General features: G+C 35.8%; 1 protein-coding gene across 4 annotated transcripts in view; it reads right to left on the bottom strand.

Annotated features, from left to right (window-relative positions):
* cep112 (centrosomal protein 112) overlaps window positions 1–12,009 on the bottom strand; it is a gene marked incomplete at its 3' end in the record, with an annotated part of 200,048 nt that overhangs the window by 44,768 nt on the left and 143,271 nt on the right. For all 4 annotated transcript variants that reach the window (XM_082185304.1, XM_082185306.1, XM_082185305.1 and 1 more), the window contains one exon: window positions 3,243–3,392. In XM_082185304.1, coding sequence (XP_082041430.1) covers window positions 3,243–3,392 — 150 coding nt within the window. The remainder of the gene's footprint in view (window positions 1–3,242; window positions 3,393–12,009) is intronic.

Raw genomic sequence — 12,009 nt, 5'->3', positions numbered from 1 at the left:
CACACTTTCAGCTCATTTCATCTGCATCTTATATGAAAGTATGTTGCATCTGAAGTCCTCTTACAATCGTAACTGAGTTTTTAATAGGTTTTTCACGTGCATTTTCTACCGTCTCCCTGACCCTTAGAATTAAACAGGCTACTGTACCTTTAAGACTTCCAAATGTAAATGTGATTGGCTAACCTCTTTGCATACGAATTGAGTTACAACACCCTAACCGAACGTCTGAATACTCAGGTGATGTTGATATAGGTATCCGGATCGGCGAAAAGAGTGATTTCTTGGAAACTTTTCGAAAAATTCTGATAACGTGTTGTTTAGGCAGTTTTGAAACAACACCAATGTTTATTGTAACATCCTAAACTGTAAAATGACCAACAAATCTATTATTTAAATATCTTTACAGTTCAAATAATAACAATTTTGGCAAAAACAAAAAGTTTCATAAAATGATAAACCATGTATATATTCATGGGTTTCATCAGGTCCCTTTCCACAGGTGTATAAAATCAAGCACCTAGATTATGAATGCAGACTGCATTGTGCTTGATTAATACACCTGTGGAAAGGGACCTGATGAAATCCATGAATAGGGGACAGTGGGGTAAGATGAGCCGTTTTTTTCTGCTAGAAAATTAGGCAGAAGTACATTGAAAGTATCTTAAGTAATGACCAGAATACATATATGACAAAGGGTTCTAAAAATATGGCTTCTTATATATATAAAAAGAGAGTTCCTGTGCCTCAATTTACCCCAGGTTAGGGGTAAGTTGATCCGAGTCAGTGGGTAAGTTGCACCATCTGGGTGTACACAGGCCATCTAACAAAATCTGGAAATCGCAAAGATAATTTATCTCTTTTAAAAACTACTTCAATAATCAAATTCCTTTTACAAATAGTAATGTTTCTTTTCTGAAAGCTAACTTAAACAAAATAAAAACCAAATGAAGTTGACATTTCAATATCTTTAATTGTTTGCATTTCCGAAACAAAGTTTTGAACACCGAAGTTGTTCACAAAAACAGACTAAACAGAGTTTGTTGAGTAAAATTAAAAACTGAAGTAGAATGAATGAATAAATGTCACTGAAACTAATAAAAAGTTTAGTCAAAAGGTTCTTGGCATGGTATTCTTTCTGCAATGTCGAACATGTTAGGCCATTAGGGACTACGGGTATATACAGATTTATATGATTAAGCATCTTCTGGTTAGCAGGATTTGGTGTACTTGTACATTGTTCCTATCAAATAAACTCACAAACTCATTTCTACCAGTTATTTCTACCATAATTATGCCAGTTTATACTTCAGAGATTTAATTTAAGTGCTTAAGTGCTTACAGTGCTTTATGGTAAGCTAAAATGCTGGCTCAATTTACCCCACAGCATTTGGCTCACTTTGCCCCATTGCTGCCATTTTGGACAACAATACTAATATTTAGCATGGTTTTATACATTGCTAAATCACCAATATGGATCATAAATATTTTTAGACCTGGACAAATTTGCTTTGATGTAAGCATCTATTATGCTAAAATATTACTTTAAAAATATTTAAAATTCAGATTCCACTTTATTTCGATAGTCAACTTTACATTCTACTAACTCTCAGAGTCTCATAGGTAGACTCAGACTGTAGAGTTAGAATAATAAGTTGACATGTAGTTGCAAAGTTAATTATAGTCAACAAGGGAAATAAAGCAACATTGAAATAAAGAGTTACCCAAACTCACTCCCTGACTCAGGGTTCGTTCAGAAACTGTAAAATGTAAATCCAGGGCTTTCAGGAACTATTCAAGCACTACTTTTCTGGTTTTCAAGGACTACAATCAGAGATCTCACCTATCAAACAATATCTTTATCATCTTTCAACTTCTAAAAAAGGTAAATAGATAAATAAAAATAAACTAATAAAGCAAAATGGTACAATAAAGTGCAGCAGATGCAATGACTGGTAACTTTAACCATTGAAACGATACCATGACAAAGATATTCCTTATTCAAACTGATTTTTTTTTCTCATGAATATATGATTGACCCGAAGAATGAAAGCTGTATCATATACTTAGATATTTATATGAGCAATATTACACTCATAGCCGTGTGAAATGGCTCTATATCAGACAGGCTGCAGTGTTCATTTTGCATGAAAAGATTGTTTTATCAATCAAATTGAACACTAATTTCACACACACACACACACACACACACACACACACACACACACACACACACACACACACACACACACACACACACACACACACACACACACACACACACACACACACACACACACACACACACACACACACACACACACACACACACACACACACACATATATATATATTTTTTTCATGCACTTTCCAAGTACCTTTTCATAAATATGGCTGTTTTCAAGCGTTTCCACGACTTAAAAAAACAAAACAAATTCAAGCACTTTAAGCACCTTAAACGAACCCTGCTGACAGTAGGTGGCGCTTTTGAAACTGCAACAATACAGCAGTTACCATAGAGGTCACAAATCACATGAATGGCCTATTTCAATATCAGAACGACAAACTTCACAGACATGCTATGGGCCCTATTTTAACGATCTGAAATGCAAGTCTCAAGCGCGAAACGCAAGTAACTTTGTGGGCGGGTCTTGGGCGCTGTTGCTATTATATCGGCGGGATAAATGACTCTTGCGCCCGACGCATATCTAAAATGGGTTGGTCTGAAGTAGCTTCATTATTCATAGGTGTGGTTTGGGCGTAACGTGAAATAAACCAATCAGAGCGACATCTCACATTCCCTTTAAGAGCAGATGCGCTTGTTCCATGGCGGATTGCTATTATAACGGCGGATTTGCCAGACGCGCGCCAGCAGCGGTTCACAGCCGAGGAGACCGACGTTCTCGTCAGGGCCCAAAAAAAAAAAGAGAAGTGACATTGCGGATGGAGAAACACACCCAAATTAGCTTCGGTTAAACAGGCGTATGATAATTTTGGTAAATGTGTAAGCTAGATTATTATTTTATTTTTTTACATCTTCATGGACACCACAATGATTTCCCTCAGGTGGAATATTTTTCCGGGAGCGCAAGTTCATTCCCTTTAATTTACAGATGTGCGTCTGTGGAGGGAAAAGTCCGCCGTGCGTCGGGTGCAAAATAGGAATGATACATACATTATACATACGGTGAAGTCAATTGCGCTGGGTGCAAGATAGGGCCCATGGTGTATTAGTGTTTGCTGACCTTGCTGGCCTGGTCCGCGTCTCTGTTGAGTCGTGTCCTCTCCTGGTCCCAGCGGCTCTGTTCCTCCTTTATTTGTGTCTCTAGGCTCTGCTGGATCTGTCGGCTATCTTCTTTGAGGTTGTGTAGAGACGTCTGCAGCTCAGCGATCACCTGTGTGGACACACACACACACACACACACACACACACACACACACACACACACACACACACACACACACACACACACACACACACATACTCGTTCATCTTCTAGAGAAGCAACAGGCTCCTGAGCTCAGAGATCAGTAAAGCTCCTCAGGGTCTGAGTTAATTACTCAGATAATGGATTCTGCTTAATTTAATGCTTGACCAGCTGGAGTCAAAGTATTCAGCAATGTCTTTGAGGTTTTCAGTAGATTTTTAATTGTTTTAACTGGAGGCCAAGATCTCAATTCAGTTGCCGGTGTTACATAATCAGTCGTCTCTAAGGTGTAAAGAGTCCCTGAAAACCATACTTGAGTAAAAGTACAGATACCGAACAGCAAAAATTACAAGTTACAAGTTACCAATTCCAATACGACTTGAGTAAAAGTCTTAGAGCATCTGATTTTAAGAGTACTTAAGTATTTTACTCATACTGAACGTAGGCTCAAAGATGCGCTAGTCCTCGACAGCTAAGAGACATGCTGGTGAAAATAAGAAACAATTGATCTAAAATCAAAATAAAACTGAATATTGCAATAAAGGTCGACACAACAAGTCTACAAACTCTCAAGTCTCAGTTAAGCTCAAGTGCACTAAAAGGCCATAGGCAAACCAGTATCCTTCAAAAAGGTCACATCAATATAGCGGATAATTAAAATAATGTTAAGCAAAATTAGTCTACTTGCTCTGGATGTGCTGGTTTCAGACAAGTTTGGGTGAGTAAAGGCAAAACACAAGGGATGTAATACCTTCAATGCCCTTAGATGGCGATATCGCTTCTTTATAGCAGCAATAAACTACTGCAGAACAAGTGAAGTACCAGTAATTGCATTACTCATCACAAATGTATTGGAGTAAAAAGTACATTTTCTTATTAAAAAATGTAGTCAAGTAAAGAGTAAAAGTTGATACTCGGTAAAACTAGCCAAAAAGACACTTAAGTACACTAACTAATTACATTTACTCCAATACAGACGAACCAATGAGCAGATGAGATGAAATACAAATAATGAATTAAATAAATAATCAAATAAGATTGTAGGGGAATAAATGTGAGCCGTACTGAACCGCCATGAAAACAAGTATGATCTCAACAGTGAAAGATTGATGAACTTTACACAGTTATTGAACTGAACTGGTTTCATCTGAACAGTGACAGCAGAATTGAACTCTGTTTGGTTCATACAATCATTATTTTCCTGATATCACTGTAAAGCTGGTTTAAAGTGAAGGTGACGACTCATTTACATGAAATATTATATGTAATTTATTTGTAAATGAATGAAAACGGATGATAAGTAACTTATTGTGCTCCAAAAACAAAGTTATTGACTAGAAAACACCACTAAGAAAGGACTTTTATGAATTGTTTTTGACTTTTTGACGCAAATAACGCAATTTTACGCTACCTATTGACACACAACCGAAAAACGTTTAATTGCTAACTTTTAGCTAATAAAACAACACTGATTCTGCCTACTGAACACTAGTGATTGAGGCCTTAATCTGTTTCTTGCAATATATCGCAAATCTCGGCTGCTTGATTTTTATATAAAGCTGAATATATAAGTACGTCCAACATTTTCTGCATGCATACAGTATGCTCGCTCGCGTAGGGCGATATTTACTAGCTATACGTGACCCTGGATCACAAAACCAGTCACGAGTCGCACGGGTTTATTTGTGGCAATAGCCAACAATGCATTGAATGGGTCAAAATTATAGATTTTTCTTTTATGCCAAAAATCATGAGGATATTATGTAAAGATCATATTCCATGAAGATATTTTGTAAATTTCCTACCGTAAGCACAATCGGCAACATAAATGAACAACTTTAAAGGAGATTTTCTCAATGTTTCGATTTTTTTGCACTCTCAGATTCCAGATTTTCATAATAGTTGTATCTCGGCCAAATATCGTCCTATCCTAACAAACCACACATCAATGGAAAGCGTATTTATTCAGCTTTCATGTGATGTATAAATCTCAATAAAAAAATAAATAAAATAGCCATGTGACTGGTTTTGTGGTCCAGGGTCACATATAGCAATTATTAATTGCTAAATCAAAACTGTATTATCCTTATCCCAATTCCAATTTATTTATAAAGCACATAGTAATACAACAATGTTGACCATTGTGCAACACAAAAACTAAAACATTCAAATATAAGAAACACAAATAACTATAAATGCAAAATATCGACTCTCAGATTTTTCGATCCACAGACTCTTAAACACACCAAAAACATCTTCAAACTCTTTAAACCCGACACCTGTGACATAACAGCACCTCGACAGTCAAAATATGTCCGAACGGCATGATAATTATAAATATTAACATCCTGTTTTTCTGTAAAGCTGATTTTAAACGATTGCGAAAGGCATTATATCAATTATAAGCACTTGATTGCGGCCCATTACTCTAATTATTTTTGCATGTTTATTTGCATTCTCTCAGCTTATGCAATGTGCAATTCTCAGTTTATGAAGTGATGTCAAGACCTATGAAATCTCATGCAATGCGTTATTGGCTTTTAATAACGAACAGATTTTGATGGTTATCGTTTTGTTGCGCGTGTAAACGCACTGTTAAAGTCAGTCTGAGTCGAGCGCAGATGAAGGTCCAGTCAGAATCAGTGTTTTTAGGGCCGAAAATGAGAACCGTACGGTTAAAATCCCACATGACCACCCCTGCATAGCCACCCTACAGTTGTCCTTCACATTTCACACACTTAACTCACAGCGAAACACAACTGAGGAGAGTTTAATGATGAAAATGAGAAAAACTGGCCCAGTCCAAACTCAGATTCTGCTTCAACTGCAGCCAAGAGCGCCGCGGCGAAGCTCAGGGCTAGACAGATAATTGTTTATTGTGCATAAATGTTCGGAGGAACGCTTTTACTGGAATCCGCTGATTGTGTAGGAGTTGGGAGTGATCTCTTGGAGCGGACACAGAGGGAGAGATTAGGCTTATTTTGTCAGTGGGCGAACCACATGAAAGCACCAAACGCCCCATTATTATGGTAACATAAGTTCTCATGGTAATAATTATTTGGCTATACAGATTCGTTTGCCTGAAGGGACACACTCATCCGCTTGATTGTTATTCCTCGCTCTTGATATTTGGGAATTTCGCCGGTAATGGCTTTAGCACGTCGTCTTTCATTTTAAAGGCTGTCTTTAGATTGGTGGAGATGTTATACTGTGGCTATGAGGTGTAAAACTGACATCTTCTTTCTGATGGATGACTGAGTTATTGAGATGCGCAAAAACAAAACAATATATACAGTATGAGACCAAACTGAAAGCTTTAGTGATGTAGTCAGACATTGGAAGGATCATCAGAAACGAGGGATCAGTGAATGTACAGGGAATGTATCAGTGGGCGATATGGCAAAATGATATTCTTCCGACAGGATCACGATACAAAACATAAAAGAAAAGAGGATGACAGACCATTTAGGCCAAAGTAGAGGTGGGCCAAATTTTTTATTTCATTAGTTCATCTTTGTTGTTAAAAATAAGAACAAAGATGCAAATTACACATAATAGGTCAAATTTAACAGTAGCATTCAATATCAGCATATATATCACATAATTCTGACTTTATAACACAATTGCGACTTTATATCACGCAATTGTGACTTTATATCACGCAATTCTGACTTTATAACACAATTGCGACTTTATATCACGCAATTCTGATTTTATAACACAATTGCGACTTTATATCACGCAATTCTGATTTTATAACACAATTGCGACTTTATATCACAAAATTCTGACTTTATAACTCAATTGCGACTTTATATCACGAAATTCGGACTTTATAACACAATTGCGACTTTATATCACGCAATTCTGACTTTTTAACACAATTGCGACTTTATATCACGCAATTCTGACTTTATAACACAATTGCGACTTTATATCACGCAATTCTGACTTTATAACACAATTGCGACTTTATATCACGAAATTCTGACTTTATAACTCAATTGCGACTTTATATCACGAAATTCTGACTTTATAACTCAATTGTGACTTTATATCACGAAATTCTGACTTTATAACTCAATTGCGACTTTATATCACGAAATTCTGACTTTTAACACAATTGCGACTATATCACGCAATTCTGACTTTATAACACAATTGCGACTTTACATCACGCAATTCTGACTTTATAACTCGCAATTGCGACTTTATATCATGCAATTCTGACTTTATAACACAATTGCGACTTTATATCTCACAGTTGCAACTTTATATCACGCAATTCTGACTTTATAACTCGCAATTGCGACTTTATATCACGAAATTCTGACTTTTAACACAATTGCGACTATATCACGCAATTCTGACTTTATAACACAATTGCGACTTTACATCACGCAATTCTGACTTTATAACTCGCAATTGCGACTTTATATCATGCAATTCTGACTTTATAACACAATTGCGACTTTATATCTCACAGTTGCAACTTTATATCACGCAATTCTGACTTTATAACTCGCAATTGCGACTTTATACCACGCAATTCTGACTTTATAACACAATTGCGACTTTATATCGCGCAATTCTGACTTTAACATAATTGCGACTTTATATCACGCAATTCTGACTTTATAACACAATTACGACTTTATATCACGCAATTCTGACTTTATAACTCGCAATTGCGACTTTATATCACGCAATTCTGACTTTATAACACAATTGCGACTTTATATCACACAATTCTGACTTTATAATACAATTGCGACTTTAAATCACGCAATTCTGACTTTATAACACATTTGCGACTTTATATCACGCAATTCTGACTTTATAACGCAATTGCGACTTTATATCACGCAATTCTGACTTTATAACACAATTGCGACTTTGTATCTCACAATTGCGACTTTATATCACGCAATTCTGACTTTATAACACAATTGCGACTTTATATCACGCAATTCTGACTTTATAACACAATTGCGACTTTATAACGCAATTCTGACTTTATAACACAATTGCGACTTTATATCTCACAATTGCGACTTTATATCACGCAATTCTGACTTTATAACACAATTGCGACTTTATATCACGCAATTCCGACTTTATAACACAATTGCGACTTTATATCACGCAATTCTGACTTTATAACACAATTGCGACTTTATATCACGCAATTCTGACTCTATAACACAATTACGACTTTATATCACGCAATTCTGACTTTATAACACAATTGACACTTTATATCACGCAATTCTGACTTTATAACACAATTGACACTTTATATCACGCAATTCTGACTTTATAACACAATTGCGACTTTATATCTCACAATTGCGACTTTATATCACGCAATTCTGACTTAATAACACAATTGCGACTTTATATCACGCAATTGTGACTTTATATCACGCAATTGCGACTTTATATCACAAAATTCTGACTTTGTAACACAATTGCGACTTTATATCATGAAATTGCGACTTTATATCACGCAATTCTGACTTTATAACACAATTGCGACTTTATATCACGCAATTCTGACTTTATAACTCAATTGCGACTTTATATCTCACAATTGCGACTTTATATCACGCAATTCTGACTTTATAACACAATTGCGACTTTATATCACGCAATTCTGACTCTATAACACAACTGCGACTTTATATCACAATATTCTGACTTTATAACACAATTGCAACTTTATATCACGCAATTCCGAAAATAAAATGTAACATTAGCATTCAAGTAAGAAATTGAATAAACAAATGTAAAAAAAAACAAACAAAAAAAAAACACTACACAGACTTCACTTCATTAATTAAATATACATTGATTGTTATTCAAGCTACTACAGAAAGTGATGTTCTCTGTCTTTTGCTGTTTGATTAACAGTAATGACACAGGTTTATTAGGCGGCTGTCACTTTAAGACCAAATCTAATACACAGACATGCTACTCTCTGTTATCAACTAATCAATAACTTTTTTACAACAGAAATGAACCATCACTGAACTAACTTAAGCTGGACTGTGACGCTATTTTTGTGTATTGCTAACATGTTAGAACGTTAGCATATTGTAAAGCGCGCTATATAAATAAAGCTGAGTCGACTTGTTTGTTGCGCGTACAGCTGAAGTGCGTGGATCTCAGAGCTAGACTGATTTGATATGCGCATGCATAATAATACTCCAGATAGCACACGTATGCATACGCTAGCGTGATGAAAGGAGATCTACTGTAGAAAGCCAAGCTCAGTTCGGACAACACCTTGTGTTCCTCATCATTAGCTGAGAGCTTCAAACACCGGCGAGATTAAAGGTCAGTGAAAGAAGAGCTGGATTTGCCCAATGCTAATTAAAGACGCTGCAGTGCATGTATGGCGCGGTATGGATTTAATTGGCGCGTTTCACATGCGACTCCACAGCTTTGGGCACATCTGAGCGAGGCCTGTTGATGCCATGGGTTAGCGTGCGCCTCAGAAGTTCAAAGGACACTTGTCTGGACAACCTTGCAATGCATTATGGGACGCGCTACAGCAACTGTATTCTTGCAAGGCCAAATAGTCGCAAGGGAATAGTACAGAAAATCTATCATTATTTTATTTTTAAAACATGCTATTCTTTTCTTTCTTTCTTTCTAGCGTGGAAAACAAAAGGAGAAATTTCTGCTTCTTTTATATTGAATATAGTGACCAGGGGCTCCAAAATGGCATTTCATGACTACAAAACGGACTCAAATTGAATAAAATGTAAAATTTAGTTTTAGATAGATGCCATATTATTAAGAAATTGGAAACCCTCACCACCTGCATTAAAAATAAAAATGCTGTTATAATAAATGCAAAACTGTTAAACATTTTTAAATGACACCTGCTAATATAAACCAGATAATACAACTAAATAAATCCAACTCAATCAGAACCCTGTTTCTGTTTTTGTCCATTTGGGCAAACAATTCTACAGAAGCTTGTTTCCGCCACAGAATAAAACATTTTAAAAGATAATTGCGACTTTTTATCTCACATTTGTGACTTTTTATCTCACAATTGCGACTTTATAACTCGCAATTGGAACTTTATATCATGCAATTCTGACTTTATAACGCACAGTTGCGACTTTATATCACACAATTCTGACTTTATAACAATTGTGAGAAAAACTGAGAAAAAAAGTCAGAATTGTGAGTTTATTTCTCAAAAAATCAAGTTTATATCTCACAATTCTGACTTTAACCCCCTGAGGTCTACGGTATCGCCGGCGATACCAGCTCGCTTTTTTTTTATTAGTGTAAAAGAAACTCATAAATACTCTGTTGACTTTGATTTTCCATAGGAGTTTCATACATCAATCGATTCTGTTAAATGTGTATTATTTTTGTGTATACTCACAATAAAAACAAAGTGTTGTGCTTTTTGCCAAATAAAGAAAAATAAACACGAAGCGAGTTCTGCCTTCTCTCTGCCAGTGAAGTCCATTCTGAAACGCGTCCGAAAATTAACAATAACTCAGCGAATACTCAGTCAAACAGACATACAGGCACACAGGCATGAAGCTTGAATTCTCATCTTTTAAATGAAGTAATTTATATAAAAAGCTAATATTCTCATCTTGTGAAATCTGTATTAAAAGAGAGCGATTCCAGTCGAGCTCATCTCATCTCATTACGTTATAATCGGCCCCGCCCACGGAGAGCGCGCGCTATTCAAACGCAAATGGCTGAGGCAATCCTGTGAACGCCCCCATCAGCTCGAGAAAACACACAAGTTTATTTAGATCATTGTTTACACCGTCTTGCAGCGCTGTGAGGAATAATACTAATGGAAAATGTCCCTCAGAAGTGCGGGTATATCGAGGAGCGAGCTGAGGAATACTGTACGTTTTTTCCTTCTCACGTGAATTTCTTCACGTGGGTTTCTGTTTATGAATGAATAAACGGCAGAGATGCGCGCTGTTTACCACAGCTGGCAAAGACAGTTTAAATTTAAATTGCGTGTGTGAATGAATGATGATGTTTTAGCAAACTGCATTGCTATACTGAGATAAGTAAACATCGACTGAATGTTGAAATAAAATGTAGGCTATTTGTATAAGCAACGTATTAAACTGCAAATTAACAATATGCCCTAATATTTCATGAAAACAACGTTACAGTCAGACGAAATATGAAAGACAACATTTTGTTGACTAGATTTGGGTACAGTTTTTACTGTAGAATATACTGCCACATCAAATAAGCTTTTGTTTAGCACTTTCTATATATAAAATACTATTTTTGTCAAAAATAAAGTCATCAACTAAGATGTTAGCTGTGCCAATGTTGGTTATATTCAAACTAATGAATACATAGATAAAATGTAGGCCTAATCATTTTTTTTTACAAAGAAAGAGTACACTTGAAATATTGTTGAAATTGTAATTATTGTTGTAATTGTAACCGTTTTAATAAAATAGCAAAACATATTTACAAGATAGATGTAAGCAAAATCTTAAATGGTCAATATAAGTCTTCTTCTAAATATATCTTTTGTCCTTGCATTGTGGCTCAGTCAGTGTCACACCTGAAT

Source organism: Leuciscus leuciscus, assembly GCF_965113295.1.
Source record: "Leuciscus leuciscus genome assembly, chromosome: 1".
Classification (NCBI taxonomy): Eukaryota; Metazoa; Chordata; class Actinopteri; order Cypriniformes; family Leuciscidae; genus Leuciscus; species Leuciscus leuciscus.
This window is presented reverse-complemented; position numbering and strand designations above follow the sequence as displayed.